This window comes from Amphiura filiformis, chromosome 17, assembly GCF_039555335.1.
Source record: "Amphiura filiformis chromosome 17, Afil_fr2py, whole genome shotgun sequence".
Classification (NCBI taxonomy): domain Eukaryota; kingdom Metazoa; phylum Echinodermata; class Ophiuroidea; order Amphilepidida; family Amphiuridae; genus Amphiura; species Amphiura filiformis.
Window position 1 is genome coordinate 28,718,045 of NC_092644.1, and position 24,119 is coordinate 28,742,163.

Consider the following 24,119-nt stretch of genomic DNA (forward strand, 5'->3'; position numbering starts at 1 on the left):
ATCATCGGACTTGCTGGCCTGGAAGTCCGATGGAACATGTGTCTTAAAGCTTTTGTCTTCAGCGAAATTACATGTTCCTATTTTTATTATATTTTCTATTGTTGAAGACATGATTATTTGTAAGAAACTATTACAGAATGCAGCTTCAGCTGTCATGACGGTTGAAGCATTCAGGCTAATACCTACAACAAACCCAAGCCTTAAACCTATACCCTAAACAACTATAACCCTAATCGACTCTAATCCTATAACCCGTCGGCTACATTTGGTACGAACATGACTAATGACCATACAGATATAAAGGGTTCACAAAAAATAACTCCCCCCCCCTTAAAATTACAAGACATTTCTTTGCATAACTTGACAAACATTTCGTTGATTTGAAAAATCTGAAAACCTGTGAATAAATGAATCATTTTCCTACCCTCCCAAAGTTCTTTCCTTAAAAAATCTTTTTGTTTTGGCCAAAAATAATCACATTTTCCAAAAATGATGCTTTCAAAAAAAGTTGCACTTTTCAACATCCTATACATTTAATGTACAAAAACATTCTCGATATCAATGTTTTGATTTATTTAATGGTGTTTTTGTTTTCTTTAATTTTTATGTATACGATTACCCAATCACCCATGCAATCGTCTTGCAGTATAAAACAATGACTAATTGACATGTACGGGTTTTTTCTAGAAGATTTTATTGAGCCTGTGTTTCAGAAATGGTAAAATTAATTTAGGAGTTACAAAACATTTCTTTGCATAACTTAACATTCATTTTGTTGATTTGAACAATTTAAAAACCTGTGAATAGAGGCATCGTTTTGCTACCCTACCAAAGTTATCCCTTCTCAAAATCTTTTGTTTTGGTCAAAATAATCACATTTTTCAAAATGATGCTTTAAAAAAGTTGCGCTTTTCAACATCCCATACATGTAATGTACAAAACTTTCTAGGTATCAATGTTACGATTGATTTAATTGGTTTTTTTCCTTCACCTTTTTGTCTCGGAACTCTTAGCCACCCATGCAACCATCACGTAGTGCAAAATAATGATTTGTTGAAGCTAATTTTGACATAAATGAGGATGTTGAAAAGTGCAACTTTTTCTGAAAGCATCATTTTTAGAAAACGTGATTATTTTTGGCCAAAATAAAAAGATTTTCAGACGAAAAAACGTTGGGAGGGTAGAAAAATAATTCCTTTATTCACAGGTTTTTAAATTTTTCAAATCCACGAAATATATGTCAAGTTATGCAAAAAAATGTTTTGTAATTTTAGGGGGGAGTTATTTTTTGTGAACCCTTTATAATCATAATTGTAATACAAATACAAATCGAAGTTTACAGCTGTTTTCTAGACTTTGAGAAAGCCTTTGACATGTTTGCTATGTGGACAAATATGGTTTTCTTTTGATTTATATAATGATAGAATTAACAAATTTTTAAAAGTAAAGCGTCAATGTACACCATGTAGTCTGGAACGCGGGCCCAAACCTGATGGTACAAAAGCAGAAACACCAATAACTGAAAGATTATTGAGCTCTTTGCTTGCTTTATTTATATTTAGTTGGTTGTTGATACTTCCTTCCATCCAGAAACACGCTACACAGCTGCCGGATCTGGATAATGTGATTTTTTAAATAAATGTTCGTAGTAAATTGGCTAATTCCCCCATTTGTAGTTATTTGTTTGAAGGAAAGTCGCCTTAAAAGTGTCTCTGAAAGTGTTTTCAAATCTTCAGCGCTCTTAACGGAGCACTAATTTCACATCTTGAGGAATGTCCATGTCATCTGGCCAGCACTTCCTGTAATACCTGTATTGATAAATGAATATAAACTTAACTATATTAATGCAGAAAATCATTAAATAAAAATGATGACAAACACATGCAGTGTCGGCGTCTGTGCAATATACTGTATGACATACTCCGTAAATACAGTACGATATTAGTATTTCCCACCGTCATCAGCTAACTTGCTTAATAATGCCAGTTTGTCTGAGCTCCATTTCTTTGCTTAATAACTAGTAAGTTTTAAGCGGGTTCACCGTCGCCGCCGAACTGTCAAGATTTCGTCAGGAGTAGCTCTGACTTTTTCAGGACAAAGTACCTAAGAATGAGACATGACTATGTAGGCCGCCCCTTGCTTACTGATGGCTCTGAAAAGAGCCGTTCACTGAAGACTGTCCATTGTCGACAGAGAACTAGCAGAACTCGCGTATCTGCTAATGTAAGTTTGGTGGCTCTGAAAAGAGCCGTTCACAAGAAGACTGTCCCTTGTCAACAGAGAACAAGCAGACCTCCTATCTGCTAAATTCTAAAGATTTAGTGGCTCCAAACGAAAACAAGCAAACCTCGCCTGATGCAACTGCAGAGAGTTTGCAATAAAGTAGGTTGCCCCGTACCCCTTTGAGTGATTATTAAATAAATAAATAGGCTGCTTCTTGCCTATGAGGTCGGTGATCATACAGACTGACGTCAGATGACCATTTGACAACGAGTGGATGCGCGATGAGCGTATTACAAGCTCAACCTACTTTGTTGCAAACTCTCTGCAGTTGCATCAGTAGATAGGCAAGGTCTGCTTGTTTTCGGTTGACAATGGGCATTCGTCAGTGAACGGCTCTTTTCAGAGCAACCAAACCTTTTACAGGTAGGCGACGTATGCTTGTTCTGTTGACAAGGAGCGGTCTTCAGTGAACGGCTCTTTTAGAGCCACCAAATCTTTCATTACCAGATAGGCTAGGTCTGTTTGTTCTCTGTTAATAAGGGGCAGGCTTCGGTGAACAGGAGGCGGTCGTATCCATAATTTGGCAGGGTTCTACAATTCTGTAATCAGAAACATTCCTAAGAAGTTTGACTCAAAATCAACGAAAACTGGCAACACCATCCTGGTACAGATTAATGACCAATTGCCGCCAGATCAACAATCGGTCTGAAGATATGCACCTAGGATAAGGAATAAGGTGCGATAGCCATTCAAAAACGTGAGTCCAGTTGAACAGTTTTATGATCCAATTTAACATATATTTTCAATCACATCAATATAATTCATATACACGGTGCAGTGCTTGTACGTGTGACGTCATTTCATCATTTCATCATTTAGGTCACGCGCGCACAAACATGAAGCAGTAATATTATTGTCCCCAATTCTACCTTCAAAATCCAGTCCCAACCTTAATACTATACATTAACTCACCCGAGGACGACGTCAAACTTCCTGCATAGGTCCAAAAGTCTTTCCAAGTCTTGTTCATGCAACCTAAACTCTCGGAGGTTTAATTCAACGATCTGTTTTTGTCGCTGCTCCAAACGAGTCATAAAACACCGCCATGATGACCTGCAGATTCCTGGTTTAGAACAGGTTGCAGATAACTTGTCATCCTCGCAAGATTTGTTTGCAAGCTTCATCGCTAAAAACATCTTTGTCACCGCATGTTTCCTTTGCTTGACTTTGCTATATTGTGCTCCTAGCGTAAGCCGTGTCAGCTCAGGCATCATGTATAACCCTTCTGACATGATCGCTACAAGTTCATCCGGATGCGAACTCGCAAATATTCGCAAATCTTCTAATTGGGGGAGTTTACAGATTGTCATTAATAACTTTCTGTGAACCTTTTTACTCATTCCACAACCATCCATCCAGAATTCTCTCAACATGAAAGCACAAGGTAAAGTTTTGGCGAACGATACTCCAGTTTCGTCATCCATGCTGTTCCTTACAATGTCTAAGACTCTTAGATTTGCAGCAAACTTTGGGATGTTTTCAGCTAATTCGGTCATGTCCTTCGCTGGAGCAGCCATATGCCACATTTTCAACTCTTCCAGTGATATCTTTGTCAAATTCCTGGCCAACGAAGATACCACCCGACCTTCACTTGCATTATTTTCGGATATATCCAAAACTAATAGCTTCGGAAGGCATTTGTGAAGATGAATAGATATCTTTTGCATAGAGTTCACATTCAACGATGTATCTTCGAGCATCAATCGTGTGAGAGACATAAGATGTCCTTTTGAGATCGTAGTCGCCAGAAGCTGCCCATGATCCAACAGCTGCACAGCAGTAAGATCCAACGTCTGTAGATCTACGTGTTGTACCGACTTAAGAATAGGATCCAGATTCATTTCGCGAGTTGAATGCCAAGTCTTGAAAAACTCCCATAGTTCAATATTGCATATACCTCGCGAATAATTATCTCCAATTCTTTTGGCAAATTTGTCAAAATTCCGTATATGGTCGCATGTCACAAATAGGTCACCCAAAAATGGAGCAGCCGTAACATGAAAATACTTTCTTCACACTTCAAGTTACGTTTATTCTAAAAGTATAATACCTATTGTAGAAAGTTTGGTGTCATTTTGTAAATAATTATGTTCTTTTTCAAATACAAAAAACCCCAAGTCAATTGGACAAGTACTTTGAGATTTATACCTCAATATGTAAGAGGTGTCAATGGAGCAGCCGGTTCGGGAGAGCCGGTTCGGGAGAGCCCCATAGGGTTATACACAAAATTGTGGAAATATGGCAAACTTCAAACCTTTGTATCTTGAAAAGTACAACTAGCATGGACCTCAAATTGCACATATATCATCCTGGATTGTAGATCTACCTCATAGTACATCAACTGTAACAAAAGATGTACCCAATTAATTGCCTAATTAAATGTTAATTAAGACAGTTTTCCCTATATGTTACTGTACAAAGTGTGCATACTATGCTCCGACATTTCTAAATGGACTATCTCTTGCCTGAGTCACCCGCTTATTCAAAAGAACACATATTTTAAGGAAATTTGATGAGGAATTCAATTATGCTATTAGTTTTAGTGCCAGAAATGGAGGAAAAAAGTTTTGATTGAAAAATGTCATAAAAATTGTGAAATTATTTTACAATTTTTGACCACCCTGTATGTTTAACACAAGGGATACTAAACTCTTTCTTCATAATTTGTTTGAAGGACCCATGCAATGTCTTTCTGAATCCATATTTATTTTGAACTACATAGCTTTCAGAAAAGGAAAAATATGGGGTTCACCATGACAAGAAAGATACTAATTTTGTTGTTGTTCCACCCTGTATATTTCTCACCCACCCAGTATTATGATGTTATGCTTTGTTGATTTGGCATCCTTGTAATATAAGCTTTCCAGAAAGATATACTTATAATGGTCTAAAATGTATTCATTAAAAGTTGTGTTGAATTGAATCAAAATTGGTGATATTTTTCTCATTTTACATCATGTTACACAAAAGATGACCAATTCATGACATGCGACCATATCACCTTTATGTTTATCTAAGTACTCTTCGTGTAGAGAACGAATTTCTTCTTTCGATTTCTGGTGAAAATCTGCTTGTGCTGCCAAAAAGATGGAATCTACTACGTGCGATACGTTTAAACTGTGAACCGCACCAGGTTGTGGTACCTGCATAATTTTAATTGAGCTGATAGCGCTTCTGTTTGCCACATATGTTAAGTACTTCCCAACTGCGAGACATGTATACGACGACATACCAAGGAAGTGAATTTTTCCGCAAGGAAATAATTGCGAAAGAAGTGAGTTGAATTCGTCGGTAGAATTACTCTCAAAGTTACAAAGGAGGCAAAGTTCGATAAACTCTTGAATATTCTTTGCTCTGTCAGCATCTTTTAAGTCGTCTGCGTAAAAGGCGGGAAGATCTTTTGAAATCTCTGATGATGTGAGAATGTGAATAAGGCGTGTGAGAATAAGTCGTGTGGATTCAATGCTAGAGCCGCATGCAAACCTGAGGATCATTTGTACACTTAAACAAGATTTGACTGAGACAAGACCGTCTAGTTTTAATCCTAGTTCATCTAGTTTCTGTTCCGCCAAAGAAACTAAATAGTCCGCGGCACATTTTTCTTGTGCCGATTTGTGGAAGAAGACAACGGCTTGTTTTGGTGTGTGATCCAACTGATTTGAAGCGAAATTAGACGCACCTTTAACTTGGTATGTTGGCGTGACTTTTTCCATGGAGATCAGACCAATTTCGCACCCATCCCTTACGCATTCAGCCGTTGTTAGTTTTTCTACCTCTTCCCGAGTAAAAACCAATCTGTTAGCCGGTGGCCAAAGTCCAAGACATGCAATTTCGCCGAGTTTTACAATCAAATCTGGCAAGTCCATTGGCTTCTGGTGTCTGGGATCCTTTGATAGACAGTGGTTGTACAGAACTCGAAAAACAGCCGTGTAAAGCTCTCCAACTTTGGATGGAATTGGCTCTTTTGTTGTACTGTTGGTATCTCTCCAGAAGATGCATAGAAGTTGTGTCATTAGAGGGAATGACGCCACGTCGAACAAGTTGCTTGCTGCAATGTATTGGTAAAGACGTTCACCTGCCTCTCTGTCGCTATGGAAAAACTTCCTGATGTATTCTTGAACGTTGTCTTTGCTGAAACCATCGATTTCAAACTTGACGTACAATCGGGGAAACTGTGAAAATTCTGAAGCTCTCCAATGACGCGAGGTCACAATTACTCGACAGCTGGTAAGAAATCTGTTAGAAAGGATTCGAAGAATATTTCCAACTCCAGTGCTAGTAAGCATCGAATCGGCAGCGCCGAATTCGTCATACGAATCTAAAAGTAGTATGAAGCTGGATTGGTTTTGCTCTAAATAACCACCTAGCGCGTCTTTAGTGATTTTTGTGTCAGGTGGTAGCAGTTGATGAAGAATGGCCTCCTCTAAATCTGTGTCGCTCTGCATCCATCTCATATTCAGAGCGAAAACTAGTGGGATGTTTTTCAGTGGAGATCCCGATGCATTGGTCGCCCAATCGTACGCATATTTGGCAAGGAGTGTACTTTTACCCGAACCACCTTTACCGACCACTAGAATTCTACTTGGACAGATTCCATTGACTTGTCGAGTGAAGACATCGTGCTGCGACTGAAGAGGAAATTTGATCGCCGAGCAAGGTTGCGGCATCTCGTAAAGAATTGAGAGGTTGGTATAGATCTGATCCATTTCGAGACAAGTGTCAATATCGCCGGGATATTGTGGAATCTTGCACATATCTTGAAGATAATGCTGCTGGAGATGTCTTTGGCACATCTCAAGGTCGAAATGCGAAGCTTTCAATCCTGTACATATAAGAAGAATATGATATCTTTTAGTTATGACACTTTTGTAGATCTGCAGGCAACTTGGAGGATAGATCATTGCCGGGAATGCCGGCCCTAACCAAGCTCCCACCCTTGCCACCACATAATATGGAGACAGACAGAAAGACTACATTTTTATGTTTCTTTAGTTTGTTTTACGAAAGTCATGGTGGCAGAAGTACAAATCCGTCATTGATACACAGTCAAGATTTATTAAAACAATAGCTAATGAATATTAAAAATATGCCGCTCGTCAACCGAGCAATTAGTTTTAATATACAAATTACCTGATTCTAAATGTGGTGAAAGCTCTAACAAATATTCTTCGATAGCTTGCTGTACTATTTGCTCTACTGCATGAGTGAATGGACGCAGAGCTTCTTCTGTCATTTTTGTGGTAACCGGCGAATGCCGAATCTGTAAATAGACAATACAATGATAGCAATAGTCGACAACATCATAGTTGGGTGATCTAGAGCAATTCCGTGACCGTGGAGAGCGAAGGTTCGTTTTTCAGTGGATTTGCCTTCTATGAAGGTTAATTAAAAAATTTAGCGGGGGTGCCCCTCGCGAAAGTGTGGGCGGAATCCGTGGGAGCCCAAAATCCAAAATGGCCGCCATCGGCCATTTTAAAATTATTTTTCAATGGTTTGGCCTACAATGCTGTTCAGTATATGTTTTCTGAGGTTTTTGGGACGAGGAATTCATATCTGATGTCTATTTTATGATATTACCAACTTTTGACCTTCAAATCCAAGATGGCCGCCGATTTTCAGCTCAGAAAGGTCAAATTTTCACATTTGTCGTAGAGCGTTCATAATAGGCTCTAATTAAAGTTCTCCTCATGCCGAGTTGAGTGATTGACTCTAAAAACTACAAGTAATAATGATTTGACCTATTTTTGACCTTCAAATCCAAGATGGCCGCCGATTTTCAGCTCAGAAAGGTCAATTTTTCACATTTGTCGTAGAGCCGTCATAATAGGCTCTAATTCAAGCTCTCAATATGCCGAGTTGGGTGATGGACACTAAAAACTACAAGTAATAATGATTTGACCTATTTTTGACCTTCAAATCCAAGATGGCCGCCGATTTTCAACTGATGAGAAAGGTAAAAATTCGCCGTATAGCCTTCTGAGTAGTAGAGTCTTCATAATAGCCTCTAATGAATACCGTACCCCATTCTGGCATACACATATACACCCCCGCACACCTACATATACATTATATTCATATTATTTGAATGAGTTTAGTCGTTATTGGTTTCAGGTCTACGTGTGTTTTGCTCTGCACCCTATCAACAAAGAATGAATGCAGCATCAAAGACATTTATATAATTTCATATTTAGAAAGAAACACTATTCTATGAGACTAGTGCATAGATCACCTATAACACTACTTGCTTGTTACCTACAGCAAAATCATCCCCTATCAATGTCTACTGAAATATAGCAATCCGTGTAGGACCTAAGTCCTATCATACTATTGTCCAAGGTAAATATGGTAAATGGGAGAGTTTACAAACAAAAACGAAAAACTGGTCAGGACTTGACAAATATGGTGATTTTTACAACACTTCTTCATGGAAATATGTGTCTAGAAGTCATTACATGCATCACATGTTACATTATATCTTAATCGCATCTTCAGACAGGATTGAAAAGGCTCAGTATTCAAGTAAACCACCAAGTTCTGAAAGTGATGATGAGACAGAGGGACCATTGGCACCCAACCGCCCGCGTTCATCTGTGCATGGACCCTTCACGAAAAAACTAAATGTGTATGGTGCATGTGGGGTGTGGATCTGAAGCACCCGAATAGACCACAGGGTTAGCTGTCCATAATCAACACACACTCAGCATGACGCTCCTTTAAGCGCCACACAGTCCTCGTAAAACATGGGGAGCTGAGGGGTCGTCTCACACAGCTTCTTGAGTCCACGTCAGCACTGTCAGGTCCTTTCGCAAATGATATCATGTACCAACAAGCCTGTTGGTTGCAGCACGTCAATCACACACAATTAAAGTTAGATGATGTAATGCATCATCAGAATGTGTGTCTCGCAGAGCCAAAAAAATTTGCTCTTTAGACACATGGATGGATTCGATCCTTCACCGAGCACGAGATCCGTTCACGAAACCCTCTGATTCCCTCTGTTACTCCTGTTGCATTGCCTGTTATAGTATCGATCTTGAAGTCGTCAGTGTTAACGATAACAATGGCTGGCTTGCCGTCTGCAATCTCCTGCTGGCAGGTTGCCTATGCTTCAACGACCATTAGAGTCCAGTGATCTTAAAATCAGCATAGCTGATGCAGACACGACTCTTGTGTAGAGTTCCACCAGATCTTGACTCCTCGTTATACAAGGAACATTGATGCCCAGGTTGATAACAGTGGTGGTGATCTGTTCAGTGCTGTGATCATGGATGCCAGACGAGTATGGAATGGTTGAGATCGACATTTTTCTCTGAGGCTGTTTTAGCCAAGTCGGCAGCTTTAACTGTTAACTAATCAACTCGCAGAACTCTTTGTGTTCTTCAAGATGATCGATATGAGGTGGGCAGGCGGCAGTAGATGTGTCTTTGATCTTCTTAGACAGCCGCTGTGCCAGGTTCTTCTGGAGGATCTGTTCATTACTGATACCAAGTGATGAAATGGCAGCCTCAGAGTGTCATCACCTCTTCCCCCAATATCATAGACCCACTCACCCTTGTTATCTTCTCATTTCTCTCTTTGAAGCCAATTGTCTCTTGATACTCATTAATGCGAATTGAGCAGGTCCTTGAGATTGGACGATTTTACAGCACCCACTACATATTCATAGTCACTATGCATAGCATAGTCATGCGATTGAAGTCTGCTATCAATCCTGTCTGAAGATGCGATTAAGATATAATGTAACATGTGATGCATGTAATGACTTCTAGACCCATATTTCCATGAAGAAGTGTTGTAAAAATCACCATATTTGTCAAGTCCTGACCGGGGTCCTGACCAGTTTTTCGTTTTTTATTTGTAAACTCTCCCATTTACCATATTTACCTTGGACAATAGTATGTTAGGACTTAGGGCCTACACGGATTGCTACATTTCAGTAGATATTGATAGGGGATGATTTTGCTGTAGGTATTAAACAAGCAAGCAGTGTTATAGGTGATCTATGCACTAGTCTCATAGAATAATATTTCTTTTTAAATATAAAATTATATAAATGTCTTTGATGCTGCATTCATTCTTTGTTGATATAGGGTGCAGAGCAAAACACACGTAGACCTGAAACCAATAACGACTAAACTTCACTCAGAGCTCTAATTAGAGTATATTATGAAGGCTAAACGACGAATTTGAAATTTTTACCTTTCTCAGCTGAAAATCGGCGGCCATCTTGGATTTGAAGGTCAAAATAGGTCAAATCATTATTACTTGTAGTTTTTAGTGTCCATCACCCAACTCGGCATGTTGAGAGCTTCAATTAGAGCCTATTATGAAGGCTCTACGACAAATGTGAAAATTTGACCTTTCTGAGCTGAAAATTGGCGGCCATCTTGGATTTGAAGGTCAAAAATAGGTCAAATCATTATTACTGTTAGTTTTTAGAGTCAATTATTCAACTCGGCACGAGGAGAACTTTAATTAGAGCCTATTATGAAGGCTCTACGACAAATGTGAAAATTTGACCTTTCTGAGCTGAAAATCGGCGGCCATCTTGGATTTGAAGTTCAAAAGTTGGTAATATCATAAAATAGACATCAGATATGAATTCCTCGACCCAAAAAACCTCAGAAAACATATACTGAACAGCATTGTAGGCCAAACCATTGAAAAATAATTTTAAAATGGCCGATGGCGGCCATTTTGGATTTTGGGCTCCCACGGATTCCGCCCACACTTTCGCGAGGGCACCCCGCTAAATTTTTTAATTAACCTTCATAGAAGACAAATCCACTGAAAAACGAACCTTCGCTCTCCACGGTCACGGAATTGCTCTAGATCACCCAACTATCAACACCCATGTAGGGTGATCAGATATTTCGTTATGGATTTGGCAGAATGCCGAATATCGATTCGTGTCTTTGTTAAATTTATGTTACGCATGAATTGTATTGAATTAGAGGGCAGTATAACAGTGTCAATTATTTAACGGTGAAAGGTATTTAATTCGCGTGATAAGTGAGCATTAATTAATATAAGAGATTTCATGCCTAACATGCATTTAGAAGAGACGAATCGCTCACGGCATTCGCCCAAACTCAAAACGATATCATTATTGTGCCTCGTCGAATCCTATCCAAATAAGCATTGTCATGACATAGGACTTGACATCGTCCAGCTAGGTCCAGAGTTTATAATATAGAGGGCCAAATAAGAAGCTCATAGAAATTTCAAACTGAAGGTTTCAGTCGCAACGTCCGTCCGTCAAAAATAGGTATGTCTGGTTGACCAGATTTAAATTAAATCTTAATTTCAAAGAAGTAGACCTAAACACTTGTGTCCTGGAGTGGATTTAGACATGTGCTGTATCATCCCAGAATCGAGTTTCACGTGGAGAATTTGAACCACTTCTTGAATTATTATCATTATACATGCATGTAGTAATGTAGTAATATAAGCACACAGTATAGTATTCAAACCTGAGTGATTTCTTTCAGAAGCAGATCCACTTCGTCCTTACTGAAGTGCAGTGGGTAGAGGCTGTTTACCATATCGATGATGGCGTCAAAATATTGCTTGGTAAGGGAATCGTCTAGATGCATCTTGTTTATGATTTTCATGTGAGATAAGCTATTTCTGATGATGAGCACCTGTACAGTACACGTTCATTAAAAAGCAACAACAATATAAATGAACAGATTGAAATTTTCACATATTTACATTCCCAAAGTATACAAAAACAATATTTATTTCGCACTGTATAGTCGTGCGGAAGATTCTTTTCATGCTCATTCAACTGTATAGGAACGGCCTTGATGCACGTGAAATAGGGAAATAACAAAAAAAAATAGCTCCAAAATCGCTGTGTAGAAGTTACGGAAGCGTAAACTGCTCATTTGCATAACAAGGAACAACGTTAGTTGAGAGCGGATTTCTCATGATTTTTAAGTTATTTTCATAAGAGCAAGATGAGTTTTGAGTTTGTCATCTTTATCGTTCTCATCATTCTTATCATCATCGTCAATCGCCATTGTCATCGTCATCATCATCATCATCAACATTATCATCATTATCATTGTCATCATTTACTCGTCGCCATCGTTGTCGTCATCATATAAGCAACAACATTTAAGCTGGGGATTGGAGTATGAATTATTGTCTTTTCACTTGCATTTGCTGCTGAGTATGGTTGCAAAGAGCGATTTAGACTATGCCATAGTCGATTTTTGATAAATAAGAGCATGTTATTAATCATGATGAAAGCATTCAGTTGAACTCGAAATTATACTGATATTTATTACATCAAAATGCTAGTATAAATTGTTATGAAAAAGTTTATATAATTATATTGACAGTAAAAGTAAAGTGTACGTAGGCTTATATTATTGAATGCAACATATCATAATGTCATAATTATATTGGCACTTCAATACTGAACAATTCTGATTTTAGAATCTACCAGTTTATTAATCGCGAAAGTCCGAGTTAAAAATCGACTATGGACTTTGAATTTTAAACGGGACTTTGAACGGGCAAAGTCCCTATCACACACACTGTCAATCATACTTGTTTATCAATCCAATTAAACCGCAAGCAAGTATAGACGCGCTCATGCACCTACCATGAGAATTTAATGTTCCCGCCAACACAAAGGGCGGTATAGTTGTGTACCATGTAGTTATTTTAATAACTACATGGTACTACAACTATACTGCCTTTTGTGTTGGCGGTGCCCGAAGGATTTAAACCATAACGAGATCTGGGCGATCCTTTTAAAGATGCATTACATCATGGCCAATTTTAGTAGGCCAGAAATCCGACAATCTCATCCATAGACCGCCGTGTTAAGCATGTAAACCACAATCCTAAGTCAGTAGTCCACTTGGGAAGCTAACAAACAGAGGGAGTACGGTGACTGAAAAGATCAGTTGTGAAAATCTATCAATTGTGCACACATTAATTAAATCAGAGTTTTAAGCTTAAATACAATATCCAGAGTATGCATAATGGGCAAGTGGACTACGGAGTAGTCTAAGAGCGATTTAGTTAATTGGTCGAAAGTCAACCGCATTTAGATAAGTCTTGGTTTAGGTTTTGCTTGTGTATTCCGGGTTGTATAGGTGTCATTTTCAACATGTTCAATGCAACCTGAAAATGGGCTATGGTAGTTTTTTCATTTTACTCACTGTAACATTTAAAATAGTATACTGTAGAGTCCTCTTTTTTGCTTACTTTTTGTATTTTGTCAAAAACTGCTTGGGTCTTCTGATGAAACTCTCCAAAACGCGCCGCCAACATCATAATACTGGCCACATCAAAATCTTCCAAAATTGCGTAAGTCTTTCCAGGTACGAGTCTCAAAACAAATGCCTTAGCAGCCTCAATTGGATCATTGTACACTCGGGTGATGTCAATATTAGACCATTGAATTGAAGTCGTCTTTGATGATGGGAAGTAGACATTTTCTATAGATTGTCCCCATTTGATACATGCTGGACAAGATCGTTTCTTCAGAGTAGGTTTGCCAGAGGTAGGGCATACTGATGGCATTGAACAAGTGGCAATATTATGATGCTCATTATGATGCCATTTCTTTATGGATTTGTCAAGAAATGGGAGCACTGCGAAGCTGATGACATGAATAGCCTCATGGCAACGAATGAAGTTTTCCATCTTCTCAACGCTAGTAGCCTATGCACCAAAAATGGCACGAATTCATTTCCCTGTTTGTATTATGTTGACAAATTTTCTGGTCATAATTCTTTCATTTATATTCTGAAATCGAAACAGATGAATTCTATTTTAGTTCATTAATCGATTACTTGCACGCGCACTCGATAAATAAATAAATAAATAAATAAATAAATAAATAAATAAATAAATAAATAAATAAATAAATAAATAAATAAATAAATAAATAAATAAATAAATAAATAAATAAATAAATAAATAATTAAATAAATAAATAAATAAATAAAAATAAATAAATAAATAAATAAATAAATAAATCTTCTGTAATGGGATTAAGCACTCTTTATTGCAAAGTTAGTCTACATTAAAATAATACTGTAAAATAAATAAATAAATAAATAATTAAATAAATAATTAAATAAATAATTAATTAATTAATTAATTAATTAATTAATTAAATTAATTAATTAATTAAATAAATAAATAAATAAATAAATAAATAAATAAATAAATAAATAAATAAATAAATGTAATTAATTAGTTAATTAATTAACTAGTTCAATTTTCAATTAATTATTAAAAAAAAGAATACAATTAAATGAAACACAGGGGAGCAGTGCTCCTAAAAGTGAAGCGTGCACTTAATAGCTCCGACCACCAGTCTGCGGTGCAATAACCGCTCTTGGTTTATATAAATAATATAAAACGGAAAACAAATAATAAATAGATATATAAATAATTGCTGCTAAGATTAGATTTCATCACTATTGTCTAAACGATGTTAGTTAATGATTAATTCTAAAACATGATAGTAGTTAATCAGGATAATATAGTACAATTCAAATTACAATAACATAGTAGGCCTATCGCTAATGGACGATGAAAATTGAGCCTAATAAATTACGTCATACATGCCATGCTTAGCTTACATTGCGCCGGGACATAACGTCATTTCAGGGCCAGCCGGTGGGGTGGGGGGCGAATTTCCCCAGACATTTTCAGGGATAAAATGGGAACAGTAACGAGTAATAAAAATGAGACAAAAAAATAACAAAGGGACAAAATGTGGCTTTGCCCCCTCACACTAAAATCCTGGCTACGCTACTGCGGCATTTCGTAAATTATGTACAAACCCGGGGTAAGAACCAATATTGATTAAACCAAATTTTTTATGCAAAGATCAAATAGGGGGTAAAATCCTTATAATGCCTATAATTGTCACAGAAACAGTAACAATAGTAATTATACTTACCATTTAACATAACAAGGCTGTGATCTCAGCAAAATGATATTGCTTGATGATGTGCCTCACTGAGATGGCTACCTGCAATTATAATACCTTGTTTTTTTCCTAGAAACTGGGAATGCATGTGACTCGCCCTTATGTATGGCTGGCCATCTTTAACAAAACTGGTTGCAATCCGTATTATTTTTACGCATCAGACACTTATGATACTGAGCCCTATGGTCCAACTCGTTCAAGAGTATAGAGTAGGCTATTAGTAAAAAGCAACTTCCATCCTGAGACTAATACTAGTAGGCCTACTACCGGGACGCTGGTTTAATTACAATTTTTAAACAAAATTCAGGGTATCCGAGAAAACCCGCACATTTTTGCGCTACTCGATTTACCTCGCCATGGTGTGATTTTCAATTTCAAAAAGAAAAAAAAAACTAGTCATATGACATGATACAGATGCGCTAGAAATGGTGACTCTTTGCCGTTCAACATGGCAGCTTTTGAAGAACGAGTTTCTGTTAAGCATGATGATTTTAGTGAATGATCATTGGCTTAGGAAGATTTTCAACATGGGGGGGGGGCTGAAACTTGAAACAAATAGTGTGGGCCACACTGGGGGCAAAATATAGGTCACACAGACCCATTTTCCTCTATTTTATCACAATTTTTAAACATCACCTAGGATTATTTGGGGGGGGGCTGAAAGGTATTCCAGCCCCGCACCAAAATTATCAAGTTAAGTTACCAAGCCCCCCGGTTCCTAAGCCTATGATGATTGTTGATTTGGTTAAAATTTACTAATCACAAATTCAATCGCAATATGTGATTCTACAATAATAGAGGTGGGCAAAAGTTGCCGCCAAAAATGTGGGTTTTCTGCACACTGTAAAAATATCCACAATATAAATTTATGTCTTCAGGTAGCTTATGGTAGTTACGGCACCCCATACTTCTACGCGGTACATGTAGTATGTCACCATGACCACATTTGACATTTTGCATCTCATGTGATTGCCACACGTTGGGATTTCCCCCAAAGCACTCAATGTTTTATTCTGAAGAAAAATATTATATTTGTCGTTCTCTTCCTCAAAATTACTCAAAGAGAACAAGTAAATTCGTCGATAAAAATGTAAATTGTGCCCGGGAATTGTGTTTATTTTTGAATAATTCTCGTTTCTATGAAATTCGATTACCGTTCTACATTTTTTTTTTAATCTCATAATATTTTAATGTTCAACCTGTAAAATTATGATAATTGTTAGCATCTGACACACACGTAGACTGACACACTGCTTTAGCATACAAAGGTCATAAGTGATAGCCTATCTACATGATAATTATTGATCACGGATGTTATCATTTTGATAATATATTTGTTATTTTGCATTAATGATACAGTGTGCTACATACAGTGCATGGAATAAAATTATACTGCAGTCTACAACCGGGGCCTATGTACAATCGATCAGCTGACAATATTAAATCAGAATCGTGATTTTTCGTGCATGTAGAGTGAAAATTTTGCCTTCTCGTCGTAGTGGGGAAAATGGCGAAGTTAAATCCATGCAAAAGTTTGAACAGTGATCTTGAGCACAGTTCCAAGTGTTTTGCTGCGTACTGCAAGTATGCCCGAAGACCAGAATCTAAGGAATCGTGGACAAGATCAGTTTTTTGCCCAAAAGTGGTCGAGGCATTGGGGACAGAAAGAAAGCAACTACGTGCTCTTGGTATCGGCAGTGGATCTGGTTTGTATTTAGTCATTAATTGTTCATTTGAGGATGTGTGTAGGGGTGTGTGGGGAGTGTGGGATGTGCGTAGGTGTTTGCCAGCAAACGAGGACACATTTCACATTCAAACCGTGGACCTCTCTGCAATGGGGGATCGTCTTCGGTTCAAGGTCTGTAAATGACCGCAATTGCAGAGTGGCGTTAACTGTTGTGCCTATGGCTGTCACATTGAGAAGCTATTAGAGCAGCTATTGGAGTATCATGCAATGGTATTCCCGAGAATGGTAAAACCACATTGCCATTGGTAGTCTCTAAACCTTTTTCGTTATTGACCACTTCAGATATTTGGTTATGACTAGTGGTTTGCTTTAAAAGAAATTCGTCATCTTTGCTTGCGTGTGTGTTTGATGGAAGATGGGCATGGGGCATTTCCAGCCTCATGCATAATTATACACTGTTTCATACTGTTTATCAAGCCCATAGACATGATTTATTTTAGGGGTGCGGGGGCTAAAAAGTAGAAAAAAAAAAAAAAAAGGGCCGATTTCAACATTTCTACAGAAAAAAGGGTTGATTTTTAACGTTTTAAGGGATGGGGTATGAACGTTTGGACAGTATTTATTGTGGGACATTAGAGCACATCAGACATATCGAATTTCATTCTGAATACGTAGAATGTCCTTCTGATATCAAATAATTTTGATTTTTTGAAATTCGCAATGTAAATGATTAAAAATTGATATTTTTGATATTCAACAGTACTCGAAGTAAACTTTATAAATCTCATGATCAATTGAAAATTTTGACCTTTCGTATTGAAGATATGGATTTTTTTCCCCAAAACACCAAAAAAAACGAGGTCTTTTTGGGAAAAAAATCCATATCTTCAATATGAAAGGTCAAAATGTTCAACTGATCGTCGGCTTTTCCTCCCAGCTACATACACTTTAAGAATATATCATTAGATTTATAAAATTTACTTCGAGGACTGTTATATATCAAAAATGTGAAAAATATCAGATTTTAATAATTTGTCATAAAATTTGTATTATATCGTGAATTTCAAAAAATGAAAATTATTTGATATCAGAAAGACATTCTTCGTATTCAGAATGCAATTCGATATGTCTGATGTACTCTCATGTCCCACAAAAAATACTGTCGAAACACTCATTCCAGATTCCTTAAAAGACAAAAACAGGCCCTTTTTCTAATTGCCATTTTGAGGCACCCCGCACCCACAGGCCTGTTTTTTATGTGCACCGAAAATAGGCTTAAAATGCTCAACGTGAAGCTCGTTTTATTCATTAATTAATTATTTTTTTCATGCAGGTGAAGTTGAATACTGGATGCTCACAGAACTGAAAAATACTTATCCAAATATCTTACACACCTCTGTTGAACCATGTGCTGAAGAAGTAACCAAACACAAACAATTAGCACAAACCAACAAATCCAAATTACCCGGTGTCCTATTTGACTGGCGTCAGCAGACATTTCGGAAATACCAGCAGACATCTGGCAAATCAGAAGAAGAGCATGAGTTTCACTTGATCACTGCCATCCACTCAATTTACTTTGAGCCTGATTTGGAAAAGGTGTTGGAATACCTGTACGGGTGTTTAGCAGAATCGGGAGTTTTGGTTGTAGCTCTAGATCCAGGTATGGCTGCGGGCTCTGGATATCATGGATATTATCATAAATGTATATTATCAAACCTCAAGAAAATTACTAGTATTCAATACAGCCCTAAATAATCGTCCACTTTATAATTATATACTGCTTTCACGTTCAAGTAAATTTATATTAGTGATATTGGTACATAAAATTTGAATGACTTTTCGATCCCTATGTATGTTTCTCTTCTCTATAAACCTAGTCATTATCGAGGTTCTTTTCAAATCATCAAAATTTACATATAATTTTAATTGATCTGTTTTCAGACGTGGATGGAGTTGGACAACTTCGATGTCAGCTGCCATTAGCGTGGGATGAAAACTACCACTATTGCTCGACAAATCACGTTAAAGCTTACTTTGATAAACAACACGTTCCGTACACAACATTAAGAAGGCCCTGCCAGGTTGATATCACGCCCTGCATTTCCCAATGTTCCCCTGACGATGACCATTATCAATCTCCTGCATCTGGAGAAGGCGCCATGTTGCTGGATTTTCTCTATCAAGTGAGAGACTTTCACCATTTGGTGCCAATGGATGACCAAAGGAAGTTACTCAGATATCTTATGAGCATGTGTAGCTCGATTGATGGAGATATGTTGGTGCGATGTGATACGGAATATGTGATTGTGACCAAGTTAACATAATGTAATCTGATCATCGTATAGTACCAGTTATTTCACCTTTGAATATAGTACGCTCTCGTGGAAAAATTGAGTTAGCTTGAAATTCCCCTGGACAAGGAACTTACTGCTATTGTCTCGTTGTAACCCGTAATACGAAACTCGGGGAGCTGATCCTGGTTGCGAAGGTTATTTGTGGAATGTATAGGGTGTGCGCTCTTGCAGCAACAAAGTCCCTGAATTGTTGTTAAATGGTTTATGGAATGATGTGGGCCGTAGTGGTAAGCGACAACCTGTAAAGTGTGCTGAGGCTTGTGGATCAACGTCTAGGCGTTGTGCCTGTGCGTAACGCACTATAAATCAATGCGCTTTTTTTTTATAATAAAGACAGATATGTCATAATTAGAACCAGCAGCCAATAGCTGCATCATTTAGCTCGGAGACTGATTTATCGTTGAAATCGGTAAAAATTAAGACATAATTGATCAAAAATACCAAGGAATGGATGCCCTATTGATTTTGAATAAAAGCGTTCGAACAAGAGAACTAGCGCTGTGATTTAGACCACTACGCGTTCATTGCATCTCTTGACTTTTCACGCCCTGGTCCATCTAAGAAGCGTGTTGTGTATCGCAAGCTGCGTGAGATTGATATAGAAGAGTTCAAGAAAGACATTGCTAGTTCACTTGCAAATCCGGAAGAAGATAATTCATCTTCTCTAGTATAACCTAGTGTTGTCTGAACTGTTAGAAAAACATGCGCCTCTTCAAACCAAGTTGGTGACTATCAGACCCAAAGCTCCGTGGTTCACAGAGGAACTACGTGAATCTAAAAGAGAAAAACGGCGTTTAGAACGTAAAATGATGAAGAGTGGTCTTGAAATTGATAAGCAGCTCTACAAAGAACAGTGTAAACTGTACAATGAATCTCTTCAACAATCCAAATGTTGCTATCATCAAGAAGAGGTTGCGAGGGCTGATGATAAACAGCTCTTTCGCATTGTCAACAAACTCTGTTCCTCGGATTCTTCTGTTGCCATGCCTGATCATTCCTCAGAAATTGAGCTTGCCAATAGCTTCGGCGCCTTCTTTCATAGCAAGGTACAGAAGATTCGTGATAAGCTTGACAACATTCAGTTACCAGAGTCCAGTGTTAAAGTGTCTGAACATTGCAATAGTAGTTTTACTGACTTCGAAATGGTGTCAGAGGACACCGTATCCAAAGTTATTCGTGAAAGCGCATCAAAGCATTGCAAATTAGACCCTATCCCAACTTGGCTGGTCAAAGAAACCCTTGATGTTTTGTTGCCCTGCATCACTGGCATCATAAATTCATCATTAATGTCAGGTTCTGTTCCAGATGCGTTCAAGCTCTCCTATGTCATGCCTCTTCTGAAGAAATCCAATCTTGATCGTAATGATCTTCAGAACTACAGACCCATTGCGAACCTTATGTTCATCTTCAAGGTACTCGAGAGAGTTGTTGCTGCTCAGCTTAAGACCTACCTGCAAAGCAATGACTTATTTTCCAGTGCACAATCAGCTTATCGCTGCCATCATTCGACTGAGACTGCGTTATTGCGAGTCCAAAACGATCTTCTCCTCGCCATCGACAAAGGACAGGAAGCAGTTCTTGTCCTTCTAGACTATTCAGCAGCCTTCGATACAATAGATCACGACGTCTTGTTTCAGCGATTGAAGGACAAATATGGTATTGGAGGAACTGTTCTGAATTGGTTCGTTTCGTACCTGAAAATCGTGTTCAAGCCGTTGTGGTCGAAGATATAATTTCAGATGCATTTCCACTGCCATGGGGAGTTCCACAAGGGTCTGTCAAAGGACCTTTAGACTTTGTGTTATACACAGGCCCGTTAAGCGATGTAATCAATGTGCACACAGGTATCCAACATATCATTTACGCTGATGATACCCAATTGTACTTAATCCTTAAACCGTCTGAGCACCTGCAAGGGATTAGTAGACTCGAAGCATGTGTTGCAGATGTTCGGTCATGGGCAATTCATAATAAGCTAATGCTTTAACGATACCAAAACTGAAATAATCCATATCAGATCAAAATTCCACAAGTCATCACCTCTTCCTACTATGAATATTGGAGGTGCTGAAATACAGTCTTCCTCTTCTGCTAAAGACCTCGGTGTCATCATTGATAGTACTTTAATGAAACAACACATTCGCAATGTCTGTCGGTCTGCCTCTTATGGTGTTTATAAAATTGGCAAACTCAGGAAATACTTGGATCAAAGCTCCACCGAGCGCCTGGTTCAGGCCTTCATATCCTCCCGCTTAGACTGCAACAATAGTCTCCTTTACGGTTTACCATCTTGTGACATTGCACCTCTTCAACGTATCCAGAATGCAGCAGCAAGACTTGTTACTCTCACCAAGCGCCGTGACGGTCCACATTACACCTGTCCTCCGGAAGCTACATTGGTTACCAGTTAAACATCGTGTACTGTTCAAGATCTTGCTGCTAACTTTCAAAGCTAAACACGGTCTCGCTCCAAAATACATCATTGAACTCATTTCAGACTATGCTCCTACCACAACAATCGCTCTCAGATCTTCAAAACAGACTCTTCTCAAACCCGGTCCGCGTACAAAAGCTTACAAACACCGCGACATGGTGACAGAGCCTTCTCTGTCGCTGCTCCGTATCAATGGAATAAATTACCAGACTCTATTCGCAATGCCACTACCGTACCGGAGTTCAAAAACAAACTCAAAACTCATCTATTTAATCTGAATTTATAGCACCATGCATTTCTTCTTTGCTTGTTGGAGGACAATGTTCATGTTTTTTCCACTTATTCTGTGCTATGATATAATATTGTATTTTATGTATCTATAATGTCATTCTACTTTTTATCTCAATTATGTTATAATATTGTATTTTATAATGTTTCTATAACGTTATTGTACACTTTTTATCTCGATGTATTTTTTAAAACTTTTTGCTAGCACATTGTATATCTTCCTGTGCTTTTTATTTGATGTACAGCGCATCGAAACTTCAGTCTTATGCGCTTTATAAATGAAATTTATGTTATGTTATGTTTAATTCCATTGATTAGATCATTAACATGCAACTTTTGATTTCGTTCCTTCCGTGGGGTTTTCGATGACCATTTCTTAACTCTTTTAAACTGATTTCAACAAATGAGTCCCTAAATCAGAACCAAAGGGTACAGGTATTGCCTGCTGGTTTAAATACTGACATGTACTTGTCTTTATTAGGATATAGGCCTATTATAGTGAACAACTGATAACTTAATCCTTTGTTGTAAATTTCTTGTCAAGAAGGTAGTTTCTTGTCCAGTCACAGGAATTCTTGTCCTTAAAAATACTGCATTTATACACGTACACCCAGGAAACAAAATGTATTTTAAAACGTTTCGAACATTCTTTGTGTGTATCAGTTGAAACATTTTTGTGACAAATGATTTCTTTTGACATCATATTAAAGCATTTTATAACGTTTAATTCGACATTGCACGTATTCTGGTATTTAATTTTTGCACGTTATTTGCTGGGTGTGCATGTTGCTACGATAGTATAGTGCGAGCCTACATTTCCTCCACATTTGTCCGAGATGTTCCCACAATATGCTCAAGACAATGTTCCCTTGACCTTGGGGAACAAACCAAAAGTTTGGTTTCATATTATATCAATACTAAATGTTAAAATAATTATTTCCAAATAGTATTTCTGGTTTAATTCAGAGGGGTTTATTTGTACATTTAAGGATTTGATGATTTTTAAAAAAGGAAAATTTCGTACGGTTACTAAGTATAAATTGTTTGTGCACGATCCGTGCGTTATTTTTTTTCATTTATTCCAAAACACGGTTCACTGTGTACTGCGGCATTTAATGATTTAATCAGCGTGGTCGGGAAAGGCGACTGACTCCCTACAAGATGGCGACCGGATTACGCAAATGAGCAATTAGACCTTAAGTGGATAACCTCCATTACGAATACAGTACTTTTGTTAGGCCAACATCCTCGACCCTTGAAACACCAAGTGTAAATTCTGAAAATTCCCAGAACCAGAAAGATCAACTTTGACTCAATGTTTTAACAAGTTGACCCCCTCCACGAAATGAATTGCATTCCTTTGACGTCATGATCATCGCACATTTGGTTTGTTCCCTTATTCTGGAAGTTTAAACAATTTGAGGCATTTTCTGTGCTTCCATGAACCTTTAACAGACATGCCAACTTTGAAATCCAGATTTCCGTACTCAGAAGAACAAAAATCCGTATTTTGCACCCTAAAACCGTATTTTTTAAATATGTACCTTTTGCATACCTGCCAACCCCAGAAACTCCAAAAGTAGAACACACAATTGAGAGGGAGCACTTGCGCGACTGAGCACCTAACGGCCCGGGTCCAGGGGCCCACTTTACAAATTTGCAATCAAATTTGGCAATACCAAAGAACCATTCCCTCAAAGTAATAAATCAATACAGAAAGATGCTTCCTTTACGAGTTATCACTCATTGAAAGTGCTACTTTGCTATACTTTACATGGAAAGCGGCCATCTTAAAGTCGTCATATTTCCTTAATTACATAACTGATCAAACTGAATTCCGGATATATGATGCACAGTTGAAAAATTAATTTTTAAAAGATTTGGTGACCTCAGTCGACCTTTGACCTTGTATGTGACCTTTGACCTCACAAAATTGGATAAAGTATGTAGACCAAACAAATTGGGTTTTGTTACTTCTAATGTTGTTAGAAGCATTAAAACGATTTCAAGTTCAGAAAATCATGATCATCATCATCTGAATCTGAATAAACAAAGTGGGAAAGCATCTTGTAGGCCTATACATATTTCTTTAATGTCCATGCA

General features: G+C 37.8%; 2 protein-coding genes across 2 annotated transcripts in view; one reads left to right on the plus strand and one right to left on the minus strand.

Moving 5' to 3' along the window:
• Positions 1-1,306: 1,306 nt before the first annotated feature.
• Positions 1,307-15,303, minus strand: LOC140137570 (uncharacterized). The gene is made up of 6 exons (XM_072159290.1): positions 15,221-15,303; positions 13,510-14,052; positions 11,757-11,927; positions 7,414-7,543; positions 5,963-7,105; positions 1,307-1,808 (listed from the first exon to the last, which is right to left on the minus strand). The coding sequence occupies exons 2-6, from the start codon at positions 13,948-13,950 to the stop codon at positions 1,759-1,761; spliced, it is 1,935 nt and encodes a 644-aa protein (XP_072015391.1). The 5' UTR covers positions 13,951-14,052; positions 15,221-15,303; the 3' UTR covers positions 1,307-1,758.
• Positions 15,304-16,551: 1,248 nt separating this feature from the next.
• The window catches only part of LOC140137575 (histamine N-methyltransferase-like), a 93,456-nt gene continuing 85,888 nt past the window's right edge, over positions 16,552-24,119 (plus strand). The window contains exons 1-3 of the mRNA XM_072159295.1: positions 16,552-16,956; positions 18,271-18,600; positions 18,882-19,486. Coding sequence (XP_072015396.1) covers positions 16,758-16,956; positions 18,271-18,600; positions 18,882-19,264 — 912 coding nt within the window. The 5' untranslated portion in view covers positions 16,552-16,757 and the 3' untranslated portion in view covers positions 19,265-19,486. The remainder of the gene's footprint in view (positions 16,957-18,270; positions 18,601-18,881; positions 19,487-24,119) is intronic.